Source organism: Galendromus occidentalis, unplaced genomic scaffold (genome assembly GCF_000255335.2).
Source record: "Galendromus occidentalis unplaced genomic scaffold, Mocc_1.1 scf7180000077465, whole genome shotgun sequence".
NCBI classification, from domain to species: Eukaryota; Metazoa; Arthropoda; class Arachnida; order Mesostigmata; family Phytoseiidae; genus Galendromus; species Galendromus occidentalis.
The window spans coordinates 102,830-117,487 of record NW_003805453.1 but is presented as its reverse complement, the minus strand read 5'-3'; the positions used below and the strand labels follow the sequence as shown (position 1 = coordinate 117,487).

The window sequence follows — 14,658 nt, the reverse complement described above, 5'->3', positions numbered from 1 at the left end:
CGATCCCGCGCGTCGGAGTCGGTTCCCGGGACAGGACCACTTTTTTTGATGGAGTAAACTCTGCTTCATTTGGCATGGTGGTACTGTGGTTGATGATACAAGATCGAGGGGGAGAAGCGGACATTATTTCTTGTGAAATATTGTTGTCCTTCTTCGCGAAGGCGTGATTTATGTGGGGCTCACATTTCTCCTGTCACTAGAAGGAATTCAGTCCCTAATTTTCGATCTCTACGAGGAGTTTCTTCAGCCGTTTTTTGAACAGGCTTCTCGAGCAGGAGCGTAGTAAGGTGGGGGCGGGGGGGGGGGGCGGACCGCCCCGGGCGGCACTTCCTACTGAGCTTTTAGGGGCGGCATTTCGGGGGTTTTGCATCCAAAAAAAAATGAGTGTTTTCGAGGAAAAAATATCTGGCGGGGGGCGGCATTTTCGTCGAGCACGGTGAAGAAACGGAAAATTTCGAATCACCGCCCCGGGCGGCACTCCGGCTCGCTACGCCACTGGTAGAAGGACTTATCGCATCGGAGAACTGACCCCCCTATAATTACCGGTGGATCCCCCAGAACACGCTCCACCGGACAAGAGCCTCCTCAATGTCATGATGTATCCGTCTACATATTTTGGCGCTGACTCGCACCGCGAGAGGGATATACTTACCTACAGCTGCTAGTGCAGTACTCTGGTTCGAGGCTGAACTGAAAGGGCCATAAGGGGCGTGAAGTACTCCGGTAGACAAAGTCATGTCACAGAGACTCACCGCTCTCTCCTCCGGAGTCGATTAACTTCGTCTGTGATGGCGAGTCATGTCGCAGGGCCCAACGATAGGCAATACGTTCGGATGGATGATATAATCCCAGTCGAATTAATTTTGCAGTCTGTCAACTTTCGGAAGACGAAGTGCATTGTGTCATCGTGCTCGCGATCAACGGACGACGGTGTGAAACTCCATCGCTGTAGGGAAAATCATCAAGTAATCGGGAAAGCTCTCGGTAAATTCAACATCACGAAGAACACCTACGTCTGCTCGGTACGTGTAAGATAAGAGCGATTTCCTTAATTTCTCGAGGCATCTGGCTGCCGGGCAGAGAAGAGCGACGGAACGAGCCTCGAGCTTCCTCTCTTTTCACAGCTACATTTCGAGCCGTCATGTTTTTCTCGCAAAGGAGGGCTAAACCCCGATGCTTTGCCGACTTACAGGGAATCAATGAATTCGATTGGCGCGAGGAACGGGAGATGCGAGATGTTTGTCTCCGCATGCCGGTATCATTTGTATCTGTTGATAAAGAGCGTTGATAATGATCGCTCATTCGCGCAGGTAATGCCGAGAGTCAATAAAGAGAGGAGCTCACATCCAGAAGGAGGAGGAGCTACAGCGGAGTGCGAACCACTCGAGATTTTGATATAAGGAGAGGGAATATCGGATGCCGAGCAGCGCAAGACACTCCCCTTCATTTATCGGGGAGGTCGAGAGTGATAATCTTTAACCATTTGTTGACCAGTTTATATACCTAATTCAAATATTCGAGATTTACATCAACATGGAGAGCGACCCTTTCTTCGTGCAATGCCGAAGATGATACGTTCCGCCTATCATCCCGCATAGGGAACAGATGCATTCGTCCGAGGGGTCATGGAAGCCTCTGCGGGAGCAAGTTTTGTGGTGAAAGCCGTGCATCGTAAACCGGGTAACGAGATGCCTGTTCATGTAGTCGGAACCCTTCCAACGGTCTGAAGAAAAGGCCTCGGTGTAGAAAACTTCGGGGTCCACGTCCGTCAGCCTCCGCTCCCACTCGCGACAGTGCTCGGCAAAGGCCTCGGTCACCGGCAGATTGAATCTTCGCTGGACCTGCTCCGAGAGTAATGGGACATTCGCCACGAGATAGACGAGTCTGTTTCTGCTAGATCGGTGCACTCGCAGCACCCTTTTGAGAAAAGCCGCCTTAAGGCGATCCAGCTGCATGAGGTGCGATCCGCCGAGCTGAGCCCAGATCACTGGGATCCCGTAACAAGCCGTCGGCTCGATTTTCAGAGTGAAGAGAGCCTCGGCCGTCTTCAGGGAGAGCTTGTGTGGGTTCTCGATGCAGTGAAAAGCGAGATGACCCACGTGAACTCGTTCGCGGAGATGCCGTGAGAAGGAGCAGCCAAACGCCGAGAAGAAAATTCCGAGGTACGGGAAGTGATCAAGAGTGTCCGATTGAATTCTGAACTGATCTGAGCCCGAGGGTCTACCACCGCGGCGGGATTTGAGAGCTTTCGACTTCGAGGCGTTGATCTCGAGATCATTCTCAACGACATATCGTTGCAGACTCCCCAGGGCCTGTTGGAGATGGAACCGACTCGACGAGAACAGGGCGAGGTCGTCGGCGTACATGAGCACTTGTACTTGGGGGTGGCGGTCTTGTACGCGCCTAGGCAAGTCGCTCACCAATGTCGAGAAGAGGAGGAGGCTGAGGCAGTCTCCTTGGGCAACCCCAGTCGTTTGCCGGATTGGTTCGCGTCGACAACACCGTCTTCGAGTAAGACGAGATCTTCCTATAAGATCGCGAAAAGGAGGTTCAGAATGTGGCTCGGGACGCCAGCTTGAGCTAACCTCTCCAGAATGATGCTCCGCGATGCAGTATCAAAGGCCGACCGAAAATCGACGAAAACCACATAGAGGCTCTGCCGAGGACGTCCCAGGACCCTCCTGACCCTGTTGAGAAGCACAGAGGCCGCCGTATAAGTAGACATTTCTCTTCTGAAACCGTGTTGCTCAGGGGAAAGGAAGCTCTCGCTCTCCAAAAAGACCTCGAGGCGTCGGGCGAGGATCCCGGATAAGAGCTTGTAAATAACATTCTTCTTGGCTATACCGCGGTATGAGGACGGTGCCAGGGGGTCACCCTTGCCTTTTGGGATGACCCTCAGGAGGCGCTCGCTCCAAGATCGCGGAAGCTCAGCTGTTTCCAAGATCTTGTTGAACATGGCAGTGATGACTAGGCTCAATACGAGGGCCTGGCGCAGGTGCTCGTTTCGAATTAGATCGGGGCCAGTCGCCTTTCTCAGGGGGGAGACCATAATCGCGCCTGCCACCTCGTCAACCGAAAAGCGTTGCCCGAGGATCGTCCTCGATAGTGATGTCGTCGCAGACCACACAGATGGGTAGAGCGGAGTCTGATCTGGGATCGAGTTCGCTCCAGTGAACATCTTCCTGAAGTGTTCCCGGAGTGCAGCGGAGGGCACTGGGCACGCCGTCACACGAGCCTCAGATCGGAGCCACCTGTATGGATGGCGGGCAGCCTCACGGAGCAGAATGGCCTCGACCCTTTCGGAATGGGCCGCCTTAGCGTCTCGGATCACTCGGCGGTAAGCTCGCCTCATTCTCGTGTAATTCGATGTCATATAAGGCTGGATTCTGGACAGAATGTATGCCTGCATCATGTACGATCTCGCGAGACGGCAGGCCGGAGTAAACCACGAACCCTCCCGCCTCGGGTTTTTCCTGAGTATGCCCTGTCTTATGCTGTCGACGATCGCCGAGTTGAACTCTTCAACCGAGATATCTTGCGGATTATAGAGGAGAGGCGAGGCGAGTAGCAGAAGACGTGACAAGTCCAGTTCCCGACTGAGTCCATCTCGCCCTAGGGGCAATCTTTGACATTGTGTTGTCGTTACCCTGATTCCGACAGGTAGATGGCTCCTAACTCCTCTAGGCCCGCAGCCGCCTCTGAACTCCCGGATACTGCACCTGCTTCCCTGGAATGTTTGTGAGAAAGAGGTCGATCGTGGATTTGCCTCGGGGGCCGATGAAAGTGTGTTCGAGACTCTCAGTTGGCATCCAGAGCCCACGTAGTTCCATAGTTCGGAACAGAAGCTTCGTCTTGCGGGTTGAAGGCTTATCGACTGGGCAGTTGAAATCACCGCAGACCAGAGTCGGTTTGGTGAGATTGACGGAGTCAATGGACGTTGTGACCTTTTCTAAGAAGACTCTCGGCTCCTCCGCTGGACTAGAGTACATTGCAATGATATTGATGCTCTCCGCGGCGAGGATCACGCAATTGTCCGAGGTGGACACTATCCTGACGTTTCCGAGTTGATTACTATACAGGACAGCAACGCCGCCACTTGGTCTGCCGCGGCCTCCAGCTTTGACCGCGAGGCATTCGACGGCGTAGAAGCCCTTAATGTTGGTCTGCGTGGTCGTCCAAGTCTCAGTCAAAACAATGACATCGAATTTCGACACGTCTTCCTGGGATAGGAGCGTCATCGCATACTTGGCGCCCTCGCAGTTCCATTGGAGTACAATCAGTGTCTGGGGGGAGGTCGAGCTCCCCTCCCGAGGTAAGCTCCGAGGGCCGCTCCGATCAGGTCGGCAACCGTCGGAGGGTTCGGACTCTTTGGGCTCCTCTTGGGACCGAAGCCCGTGCTCGATGCCCGCGCACGAGTCCGTTCCGGCAAGGGAAACCCTCTGCCTCGTTCGTTCGTGAGCTTCTTGCCGGTGGGTGGCCTCGATAATCGGCCCGGCCGTTTCATTCCCTCGCATAGGTCTCTGAGTTTCAGTAGCGGGTCGACCGGGGCCTCTCTCGGGGAAGTCGGCACGAGCGGTGTAGAGGACCGCTGCCGGGCCTGCAGGGTCGGGGGTCTCGGAGGCGTCCCCCGCTCGCGCCCCGAGGGCTTGGGTTTCCGGTTCGGAATCTTGATTCCCAGAAAAACCGCTGCACTACGGGCAATAGCCTTCGAGCAAGCTTCCGCCACATCGTCCAGCCCGGAGTAGGTATAGATTCCCTTGTTGAGCATTGGCCGGTGAGCCTGGATTGCATCGATAGTCCGAATACCCAAAGAATCCTGTTTCTCGATCAGGAATGCGTTGGCGTCCCCACTCTCGGACGAACTGAGGGATTGTGACCAGACTCAACGAGCAATCTGGTCTCTTGTCTCGGAGGTTCGTTGCGAAGTCGGACACACAAGAATCATTTAAGCAGTGCAATGGAGTTCAGGAAGAATGGTAATCCTCTTTCTCATGAATTTTTCATTCTTGCTTCTGAATTCATTTATTCATTGTATAATTGGGAACTTCACTCCCAAACATGGATCTGACCATCATCCGGGTCTGTATCCCAGCGGGGAACAGCGTATGTGTGTAGAAGAACCGATTGACCCTTGGACATCAGTGGTGCTATGAACCCTCCGTCACCTTATTCTCTGATGACATGTACTTGAAATAAAAATCCGAACGAACTCCGAAGAAATTCTTAAAATATCCCGCTCCTCGTTCCGGTTTCGTTCTACCGTCGTGGAATCACTACTCGTTCTGGGCAAGTCATCCTCAGCATTCGAGTCGCAGCGACTTGCGACACTTGGCTTTTACTTCTCTCCCGTCACTTTCTTTGATTAGGGTTTGATCGGTTTGCTTTTCGTCAGCGAGTCTGATCGGATCAGAAGCGGTCGCTGGTGATCAGTCGAGTATTTTGGAATGTACGTCGGTCGCATAAAGCCGTTCGAAGTCTGTTGTGGGTCCTCGAGCTCACAAAACGAAAGGAATGATCGCTTTGCGGCTTCGGGGATAATCTTTGAATTCCTTCTTGTAGTTCCTGTGCTTGCCAAGAGCCCAGACAGCCATTTGATAGAATCCGGCGAACGTGAAGAGACCCGCAGGCACGCAGTTCGTCATGGCACTGAAAGCGATCCAGGATAGAACTTCATAGGTGTAATTGGGGCAGGAGACGAAGTCGAAAAGTTTCGTGAACGGGTTCGCTGTTGGGAACGGAATGCGACGTTCCTTAGAACCGGCTGGTCGGAGGTTCCGCAGAGCGATATGGATGCTGAGGTTTCCGAGTTCAGCGAACTGAAAGGGAAAAATGAAACCGTAAGCTCACGGATCATCCACGCAAGGGCATGGGCGACTGTGGCCCGGATAATCGTGTGGTATACGGAATGCCGCAAGCTGCTGCTTACCGCAAACAGGGCGAGAGCGCCGTAGATCTGCCACGAACAAGCCGGGGGAGTGTAAAGAGTGTGGTTGACGTAGTAGGCGATGTAGAAGCCGAAACCCCAATAGTAGGAGCAGTTTTTGAAGAGATTCATGATTGGCATCGTTCCATGGGAGAATCGGTGGATGAAAAGAGTCTCGAGGAGTCGCTTGCCGTAATGGATAGCCCAGCAGGCGGCCGCAATGTGGACCACATCTGCATAAGGTGTATCCCTGGCTCCTTTTCCATAGATCACAGCCGGACGGGTGTAAGTAAGTAGGTACACGAAAAGCGGACCTGCGTATTCAACCAGGAAAACCGTCTTCCAGCCAATTTGTGGTCCGAGATCTTTCAGAATGATCTGCTGGCCCGACTTGATGCCTGCGCTCTCCAAGGTGACGCTGTCATTTAAGGATTTCGACTCTGCAAGAGAAATCGGCTCAATGAGTCTCTGGAAGTATCGGAGGCGGTTGTTTCGAATTCATTCAAGCTCGGGATCAGTGCTAGCTCAATGGGCCACCCTCGAGGAGAATCGCGCCCTGATCACTTACTTGCGTCGATCTTCAGCGACTGACGGTCCGGATAGAGGTTCTTTTCTGGAGTAAAATAGATACGAGCTCAGATCAGTACCCATGCGTATCCGGGAGCACGATGTATGATTTTCATTCTACCATAGGGTTCCCTGCTCTCGAATGAGGAACGTTGGACTGATATCTGGACTCGCCGTACTTACTCGTGGCATAGATCTTCTTCTTGACGTCGAGGATCGTCGAAACTGCGGTGAGCTGCGAGAGGAGGAGGAGGACGGTTAATCGGTTCGGAGAATTCATACGGGACGTTTGGAATCTGTAGGTAAAGGAGCGACGGCATTTTGAATGATCAGAATATTGGTCCACGGTATTCACTTACGCCGGAAACGGTGCATACGTCCTTCTTAGAAGATCCTTGCACAATATGGAGCTGTAATCCATGAAAAAGAGTCAGCACCTCTAATAACCCTATGATATATCATTTTCCCAAACCGCTCTTGATCTCAGTCACAGAATTATTGTTGTGGAATATTTTGAGTGCATTCTCTATATCGAGCGAGTGGTTCTGCGATTCCCAACAACCCAGAGCTGGTGGAACATGTGTTAAATCAAGAGCTGTTCCATTTGATCGATCGATTTCAAAATTATGAACAAACTGTCAGAGAACTCTGAACAGGAATGAAACCTGAACATTCCCTGTCGAGGTTCTCAATATTGAGACACAGCATCAGGAACATCTGGCCTCTGATATTCTGGAAGCGGGAAGGTGCCTCGAGCAAGTCGCTCTGGTCAGGAAGAATGGAAACGTCACTCGAGGGGAGATGGGCCGTGGACCCCCGATGGTGAGACGATCGGTTTTCGCCTCGCGAGCGAGTTGCACGAACGACGTACACCTCAAGTTTACCGGAAGATCTTTCGTTCTACGGCGCTCACTACTCGGAACGACTTCTCCCGCTTTCTTCGCGGAGGAGGAAGGCCAGGGACTTTTCTCATTTCCGATCGTCTCGAAAAGTTGCCGAAGTATGAAGGTCATCCGAAGTGCGTCACCAGTACTCCGAAGTGACCGGATACGACGAGTGGAAACGGATCGACCGTCCTGCTCACTCGTGTTCGGAATTGAAGCTACTCCCGGATATGTGCTGTCTTCATGGAAAAATGGCTTCCTCATCCGAAGAATGCATGGCGAAACCTCACAGAAAGCGACTCGCGCAAGCGACACGATCCGACTTCATGGGATGTACTGGCAGAAACCGGCATCAAAATCCGATTTTGAGAAGCCAATCCGACGATGGAATTGGGAAGAATAATAAATCCGGTGCTATTCTTATGAGGAAATCGGCCTTTAATTCTCGGCTCCGACTTCCCCATCTTCAAGAATTGGAAAATCTCACGATCAAACCAGGATAGAACACCAGAGGGCTCGGCTGACCGAGAAAAAAGATTACCTTGAAGGTGAAGTTCCTCTTCAGAGTGTTGTGCATACAAAGTTCCGTCATTTCACGAAAACACTCAGAAAATGACAAACCGAAGAGAAGGAGGAAAAAGCCCCGCGAGAACGAGATGTGGCGAGGGCTGAGCTGCTCACAGAATTCACTCCCGGCCGTGAGAGCCTCGAGTGAAAATTTTGAGCGAAGCACATGAGACGAAAGTCGACCCCACGAGTGATTTATCACTGCAACATTAGAATTTCTACCGGACATTCTCGCCGGCGGGAAATAAAGCCGCGGTAGAGCCTGTAGGCCGAAAAAAGTTTCGGTGTCAGTCCGCTGCTGTCCAATTGACAAATCTGCTTGCCCCGAAAGAATCGTCCACGGAGGATTCCAGGTAACCTGAATCTGTTTATCATGACGATGTCCACTTTGGGCTACCTGAATGAGAATCTCGGGATCATATTTTTGTTCCAGAGTCTTTCTCGACTCGAGGAAAAATGGTGGATTATGTTGGTACCAAAAGATTCGCTCCGAGAACGATCTCTAGGTCCCAGATCTTGGTGGAATAAGATGCCGCATAGCGATCCAATGACCTCGAGCAAGAGGCCGAGACTAGGACGCTAATTTGGGACGCCTGATGAACTAAAGCGTCCGGGTCTTCAAGCCGCGCAAAGAAACGCCAGAGAGCGCTCTCTGAGCTTGTATAAGGGGTCGCCTCCGCTACGACAGCGTCCTCAATTGAGTCTGTCGGACTCTTCTAACCCGCATTGAGATTACTAGATATCAAACTCACCTCCATCGTGCCGGTAAGAAGCCTATCAGTCGGATAGTCAACGTCAGCAGCTCTTTGGGACGTAAAACTTCTTCATGAGAGAGGGAACAAGACGATGATGATGATGATGCCGCACGAAGAAGAGAGGGAGAAAGTCGTCTGCACCAAGCAGACATGGTGGCTTGAAGCACCCGGAAGCGGAGAAAGATATTCGGCATTTCGCGGAGAAAACGTGTCGCATACTCTCGGACTGCGCAATATATCCGTTCGGTGGAAGCTCAGGGGAAGATTCGTTCTTGGAAATCCTCGATTCGATTCCGCGAGAATTCATATGAAATTGCTTCTCTACGTCGGCGGTTGTGGGGTGCAGCAGTCTATCATGGCGGGATTGTTTTTTAAAGCTCCGATCATTTGGTCATTCTGAGAGAACATCAAGAAACAAAACGTTACTGGAACCTCAAATTTTTTGGTGACTCAGCTGATGTCCAGTTATTGTGTTTCGAGAACTGAATTCATCATCACACATGGTAAGCGCTGAGCCGTTGCCACCGTAGAACCTGATCTTGAGGAATCTGGTCACCGTTCGAGGACCTCTTTCCGGAGAGGAGTAAGGGATGGGAATTATGCCTTCAATCGAACTCGCTCATCAGAGGCTGAGATATAAGGGAAGACCGGATAAAACAGACACTCTCCCGACTTCCGATCTCATAGGCTCTCAAATAATGACCTCGGATTCAAAGGAGAACGGGCCGAGGGGTGTCCCCCTCAAGGGATCTCCAATGAGCGGGTTCGACTGTGCGTGCGTATCTCTGGACTCCGGAGACAAGTCTCTCCGGACAAGAACCTGCTCAATGTATCCGTCTACATATTTTGGCGCTGACTCGCATTGCGAGAGGGATATACTTACCTACAGCCGCTGATGTAGTAGACTCGTTCGAGGCTGTACTGAAAAGGCCATAAGGCGCGTGAAGTACTCCGGTAGACAGAGTCATGTCACAGAGACTCACCGCTCTCTTTTCCGCAGTCAATAGACTTCTACTGTGATGGCGAGTCACGTCGCAGGGCTCAAGGATGGGCAATACGAGCCGGAATCGTTTTGGCGTGAAGGTTCGAATGGATGATATAACCCCTGTCGAATTCATTTCGCAGTCTGCCAATTTTCGGAAGAAGAAATGCATTGTGACATCGTGTTCGCGATCAACGGACGACGGTGTGAAACTCCATCGCTGTGGGGAAAATCATCAAGAAATCGGGAAAGCTCTCGGTAAATTCAACATCACGAAGAACACCTACATCTGCTCGGTACGTGCCAGATCAGAGCGATGTTCTTAATTTGTCGAGGTATTTGGCTGCAAGGCAGATAGGAGCGACGGAAGGAGCCTCGAGCTTCCTCTCTTTTCACAGCTACATTTCGAGCCGTCATGTTTTTCTCGCAAAGGAGGGCTGAACCCCGATGCTTTGCCGACTTTGCTGCTCAACGCCGACGCGCCATCGGTCAAGCACTGCGACGTACCCTTCTGCCCGAACACGGATGCTGACGTCGTTTTCTTCAAAGGACGTCCCGCATTCGCAGCTATCGGAAAGGAGATTGGCGTCGATTTGACCAAGGGATGGATTTGCGGGGTGAGTTTTCCCTACCCTCGTTACAAAAAGCAGACTCTTGGGAACTCCGGGTGATATCGGAGGTGACAATCGAAAATAACGGAATGGTCTTACAGGAACATTTCGAGGAAGACTACGTGGACGACAAAGGTCGCTTGAAAGCCAATGCCCTACCGACCTTAGGGTTCGTCACCGAGGACACCGACGGCGCCTTGAACCAAGTGACGGTTCACGTTGTCAGCTCGAATCAAGGTACGTTCTCGACTCTCTCAGAATAGGGAGATGTCTGGTGCTATGGGGTGCCCGAACAGAATTCATCTCCTGCTCCGACCGGGCCTAAGAACAATGGAGCGCTTCTCGGGTCAAACTCGATGTGAGACATTGGATGAAGAGTAGTAGTTCATATGTTCAATAGGACTTGAACTATGGGACCACCGCGCAAGAAGTCTCATGAGTTATCGGATCGTTTACCTGCGAATCGATCGCCTTGGAAGCCTATAGAATACGACATGCATGATCGGACCGAGTTTCGACGGCCCTATGCGCGGTTCAACTAGACGGGTTCCTCTGAAGCTCGAGCAAGACCTGGATGTTGAAGGGGTTTTCAGAAAGTCCAATCGAAGTCGTTGATCTACCCGCACATGGCCGTATCGCGTGAGAGGCTTTTACACCGACGTCTGCCTAAGGACCTGAGGTTTTTTGCAAGAACCAAGGCTTGCTCGATTCAACTTGGCGGCGTGATCAAGAACCTTCGAAGCCTCGCAGTATCGCTTGCCTATCCGTACAAAGCGAGGGATTGAACATTCTGTGAGCCCCGCGTCCCCGTGTTGTCTCGTTCACCTGTCCTCTTGACAAGATGAGGACTCATCGGAATCTAGTTCTCTCTATCGAGCTAAAATTATTGAAAAGAGAGCTCGCTACGAGAAATCTTCTCTCATGGAGAATCTCTTTAGCGTGGTTGTTCTCGATTCCAGACAGCACCGTGGACTTGATGCTATCCGATGATGTTGTAGCCGATATCGTCGACGATTGTAAAGATCTCGAAGTCCGCGCAGAAAATAACAAACTCAGGCTTGAGCTACAAAAAACTCAGGAGAAGCTAGGTGAGTTATGCATCGTTCGACGGTCTGGGGCATTCGCGGAAAGCTCGAGGAACCGATCAGCTTGACGAGGAGATGAATTTCCAGAGAGTCTACGGAAAACAGTGAAGCTTCTACAGGACGACCTAGTGACCAAGAAACGGAAAATCGACAATCTAGAAGCTGAACTCAGACTTGCGAACAAGGCCGCCCGACACTTCGAAGTTCGTATCGTGAACGAATAATTCTCCGTGGTTGACTGGGGGATATCTCAGTCTTGTATATAACAATTTTATTGACCAGCAAGTTCCGCAGCTCGAACTTATCTTACTGTAAATCACTTGAGCATTAGAATACTATCGATTTTGTTATTATGAATAAAATCAACGTTTGACCGTAACTCGTCATCCGACCGGGGTAGAGTATTCCGCGAAATCGACATCGCACTGGAACTACTTCTTCGATTTCGTACGTTTTTTCGAAGAGTACTTGGCCTCGAGATCAGCTATGAATTTGTCCGCATCCGAAGCTCGCTTCCGCTGGTTACCGAGGATCATCATGGAGAGCTCATCGTTCTCAGGTTCGGTAGACCGTGCTTTGTTACTGGCTACTTCCTCGGCCTCCTTCTCGAGATTTTCCCGCCTCTTGCGTTTGCTGGCGGCGGTTTCCTTGGAGAACGCTGGATAGTCTTTGATCTCCTCTGACTCTATCATCTCCCTCAACAATGAGCACAACCTGTAGAATAGGAATCATTCGAGTGAATGGTAGATCGAGACTTGATACTCAAGAGCCGGATCGGAGCTGGATACTCCCTCTTCCGATGGGAGTTAATTCGAACTTCTGTCACGAACCTGTCTTCATTGTCGAGGGAGTAACCAATGTGACACTGGGAGATTTTATTCATGTCGCCTTTGAATCTTTCGTAGTATTTCTTCAAATCCTTCCTTTCGAGCTCACTGCCGATGTATTTCTTGAGGAAATCGTCGACGCACTTCAGAGTCACTTTCGGGAATAAATTCCTCCAGTAAGTGTCCCAGTTACGATTCGAGTCAATTGCCTCGTCGTCGACATCGCCGGTCTCGTCGTACACCTGTACGACGAAACACGTCATGAGCGAGCGGCTCCCATGATATGCGGGGAACAGATCCAATGGACTCTTACAATAGGAGAGATGCATATCCGGGAAATCCTGAGATTCCGTTAGTTGGCTCACAATAAATATTTATGCAGAACTGCATCATGAGCTTCTTACCTTCCGTCTCTCTTCATCCTGCAACAAGTCATAGGTTTTGCAAAGAGTTTGAAACTTCCTCGTGAATTCATCTTTCTTCTCCGCTGGAGCTTTATCGGGGTGGCACATAAGGCTCTTCTTGCGGTACGCCTTCTTAATGTCATTCGTTGTGGCGGTCTTCTCGACATCGAAAACCTCGTACAGACAGTCGACTTCGAAAATCTCCTTAATGTCACTTAGGAGACCCATTTTTCACCGGCGTGAGACTTGACAGCGCGTGATGACTCGTAGGACCATCAGACCAAACAGACCCTCACAAACGTCTTTTATGGCGCGAAAACCAATGTCGTCTAGAATAGCAGCTGGTATCGATCAGCCTCAACTTCAGAGAGACTCGGAATCTCTTAGAGAACGTGTTCCGCTGGAACGCTCCTTTCGCCAACGAGAGGACCGCTTTGGATTGGGCTAGCGCTCCAGAAGGACGACAAGAGGCGCGCCGAAAGGAAGCGGATCGGGATCGAAGTTTCAAGTGAAGTTCGACGCTTATCGAGAGCAGCTGCAGACGATTCTGAGTACTGATGATGATGATCTCTGCTTTGAAACAAGTAATCCGGGAACTCGCGAGATACTTCAGAGTTCATAAAGTGAATTGGAGTAGTATGCGGTCTATCGATTATTCTGCCTCACATCTTCAGTTAGATCGAGGTGTCATTCCTACAAATAATTGACCTCAGGTCAGCACAGCGGTCTTTCAGAGTCGGAGACCCTACAGAGAACAACGGAAAGCCACGAGAAACGCGAAATTGGGTCGTATGGCCCGGCTCTACGGTGGAGAACTCGAAGATGTAGAAGGAAGGGCAAAGCAAAAGAATGTGACCGAAGAGCTCACGACAGACTCCGCTCTGCTGCCAGGGGAGAGGAATAACAGTATCGAGTCCTTCTGCCACATGGATCGTAGTACGTGAGGCGCTCGAGACTCGAGACCCCGACGGATTCCTCCGTTTGCAAACTCCGGTCGAGAAGTTTCAAGTATACCGTGCACATACATACTGTATTTAGAGTGCTGAGGGCAGCCAACGAAATTGACATTTGGGCTTCCAGAGCCTCCATTGAGGCAATTCATATCGGGACAGGACGGGCGAAAATCCTAGACTGGCTCTTCGCAACGATCACAGATCATACACATGTACGAGCCCTGCTCAGAACTGTCTCTACGGACTTTCGACTTGGCGCAACGGGGATTCGCTTGGAGAGCCGCATCAACCACGCTCAATATCTGGACCCGATCGTAATCTGCGACTCTTATCTTGAGTGCTCCGGTCGAATTCCCAGATCGAGCGCACAAATCCATCGACGTGAGCCTCCCCTGCCCATTTTGAGGTATGACATCGGTCATGCCAGCCTCATTTGAGAGGAGGAGAAGAAGGGGAATCGATACCCATGTATTTGGAGATGACTTCAGAGTCCTTTGTGTGGAGAGGATATCCTTACGGCTCATTGCGTTTAGGTGATGAGCAGTCGCTCCCGATCGGACCTCGGAATTATTTCCTCACGGCATTCTACGTCCACAAGTCTCGACGTGCATACCTACGTGTATAACAACCGTCTTTTTTCATCAAGAGGTCGTCGGCTCGGACGATTGGTGACTGCATGCCGGGGGACTCGGTCGTCTCGGGGTGACGCTCCGCAGGCCTACGGCTGGCTTCTGGTGGCAGTTGACTTCAACAAGACCCCGAGGAAGAGAGCGCCTATTATGCGATCCTCGACGAGCGCTGAAAGCTCGAACGGCCTCCACGAGAGCGACTAGGATTGCCACGCCTGATCCAGTCCATGAAAAGTTCATCGAGAGCCCGTTCTCGGATCAACCCGAATCCGGCTGCTTCAAGCCGAAAGTAGCGAGGTACTTGAAGAATTTCGCCTTCGCTCTCCGCTTGTTCGAACAGCATCCGTGCTGCTTCTCGACAGATCCTTTTTCTCCCCCGATGCAGAGCATTTGAACTCTTCGGAATGGCGCTGCCGACAGATCGTGTTCCAATAGTTTCAGAGCGTACGCATTCCATTCAAAGTTCTCTAT

General features: G+C 51.2%; 4 protein-coding genes across 4 annotated transcripts; 1 reads left to right on the top strand and 3 right to left on the bottom strand.

Moving 5' to 3' along the window:
• Positions 1–2,416: 2,416 nt before the first annotated feature.
• On the bottom strand, positions 2,417–4,238 carry LOC108864395 (uncharacterized). Its single transcript, XM_018639946.1, has 3 exons — positions 3,767–4,238; positions 2,687–3,612; positions 2,417–2,527 (listed from the first exon to the last, which is right to left on the bottom strand). Exons 1-3 carry the CDS (start codon positions 4,236–4,238, stop codon positions 2,417–2,419), a joined length of 1,509 nt encoding a protein of 502 aa, XP_018495462.1.
• A 747-nt stretch (positions 4,239–4,985) lies between these two features.
• On the bottom strand, positions 4,986–8,792 carry LOC100900495 (probable very-long-chain enoyl-CoA reductase art-1). The gene is made up of 6 exons (XM_003744384.2): positions 8,694–8,792; positions 6,850–6,900; positions 6,674–6,725; positions 6,492–6,536; positions 5,927–6,363; positions 4,986–5,816 (listed from the first exon to the last, which is right to left on the bottom strand). The coding sequence occupies exons 1-6, from the start codon at positions 8,697–8,699 to the stop codon at positions 5,496–5,498; spliced, it is 912 nt and encodes a 303-aa protein (XP_003744432.1). The 5' UTR covers positions 8,700–8,792; the 3' UTR covers positions 4,986–5,495.
• Positions 8,793–8,921: 129 nt separating this feature from the next.
• Positions 8,922–11,692, top strand: LOC100900066 (uncharacterized). Its single transcript, XM_003744381.1, has 6 exons — positions 8,922–9,199; positions 9,822–9,974; positions 10,077–10,295; positions 10,391–10,526; positions 11,249–11,377; positions 11,462–11,692. The coding sequence occupies exons 1-6, from the start codon at positions 9,197–9,199 to the stop codon at positions 11,596–11,598; spliced, it is 777 nt and encodes a 258-aa protein (XP_003744429.1). The 5' UTR covers positions 8,922–9,196; the 3' UTR covers positions 11,599–11,692.
• On the bottom strand, positions 11,608–13,148 carry LOC100900352 (dnaJ homolog subfamily C member 9). The gene is made up of 3 exons (XM_003744383.2): positions 12,606–13,148; positions 12,205–12,443; positions 11,608–12,088 (listed from the first exon to the last, which is right to left on the bottom strand). The coding sequence occupies exons 1-3, from the start codon at positions 12,831–12,833 to the stop codon at positions 11,806–11,808; spliced, it is 750 nt and encodes a 249-aa protein (XP_003744431.1). The 5' UTR covers positions 12,834–13,148; the 3' UTR covers positions 11,608–11,805.
• Positions 13,149–14,658: the final 1,510 nt, after the last annotated feature.

Bases quoted from the DNA above. Each gene is read 5' to 3' on its own strand.
- LOC108864395 (XM_018639946.1), bottom strand. From the start codon at position 4,238: ATGACGCTCCTATCCCAGGAAGACGTGTCGAAATTCGATGTCATTGTT. The intron at 3,613-3,766 runs GCAAATCCACGA...GATTGCCCCTAG, and splicing joins CACTTTCATCGGCCCCCGAG to GGCGAGATGGACTCAGTCGG. The intron at 2,528-2,686 runs GTCAGGAGGGTC...GCGATCTTATAG, and splicing joins CCTCTGTGCTTCTCAACAGG to GAAGATCTCGTCTTACTCGA.
- LOC100900495 (XM_003744384.2), bottom strand. The intron at 6,726-6,849 runs GTAAGTGAATAC...CTCCTCTCGCAG, and splicing joins ACGTATGCACCGTTTCCGGC to CTCACCGCAGTTTCGACGAT. The intron at 6,364-6,491 runs GTAAGTGATCAG...TTTCTCTTGCAG, and splicing joins GTCGCTGAAGATCGACGCAA to AGTCGAAATCCTTAAATGAC.
- LOC100900066 (XM_003744381.1), top strand. The intron at 10,527-11,248 runs GTACGTTCTCGA...TCTCGATTCCAG, and splicing joins CGTTGTCAGCTCGAATCAAG to ACAGCACCGTGGACTTGATG. The intron at 11,378-11,461 runs GTGAGTTATGCA...ATGAATTTCCAG, and splicing joins AAAAACTCAGGAGAAGCTAG to AGAGTCTACGGAAAACAGTG.
- LOC100900352 (XM_003744383.2), bottom strand. From the start codon at position 12,833: ATGGGTCTCCTAAGTGACATTAAGGAGATTTTCGAAGTCGACTGTCTG. The intron at 12,444-12,605 runs GTAAGAAGCTCA...TTCGTCGTACAG, and splicing joins AGGATGAAGAGAGACGGAAG to GTGTACGACGAGACCGGCGA. The intron at 12,089-12,204 runs GTTCGTGACAGA...CCTATTCTACAG, and splicing joins TCCCTCGACAATGAAGACAG to GTTGTGCTCATTGTTGAGGG.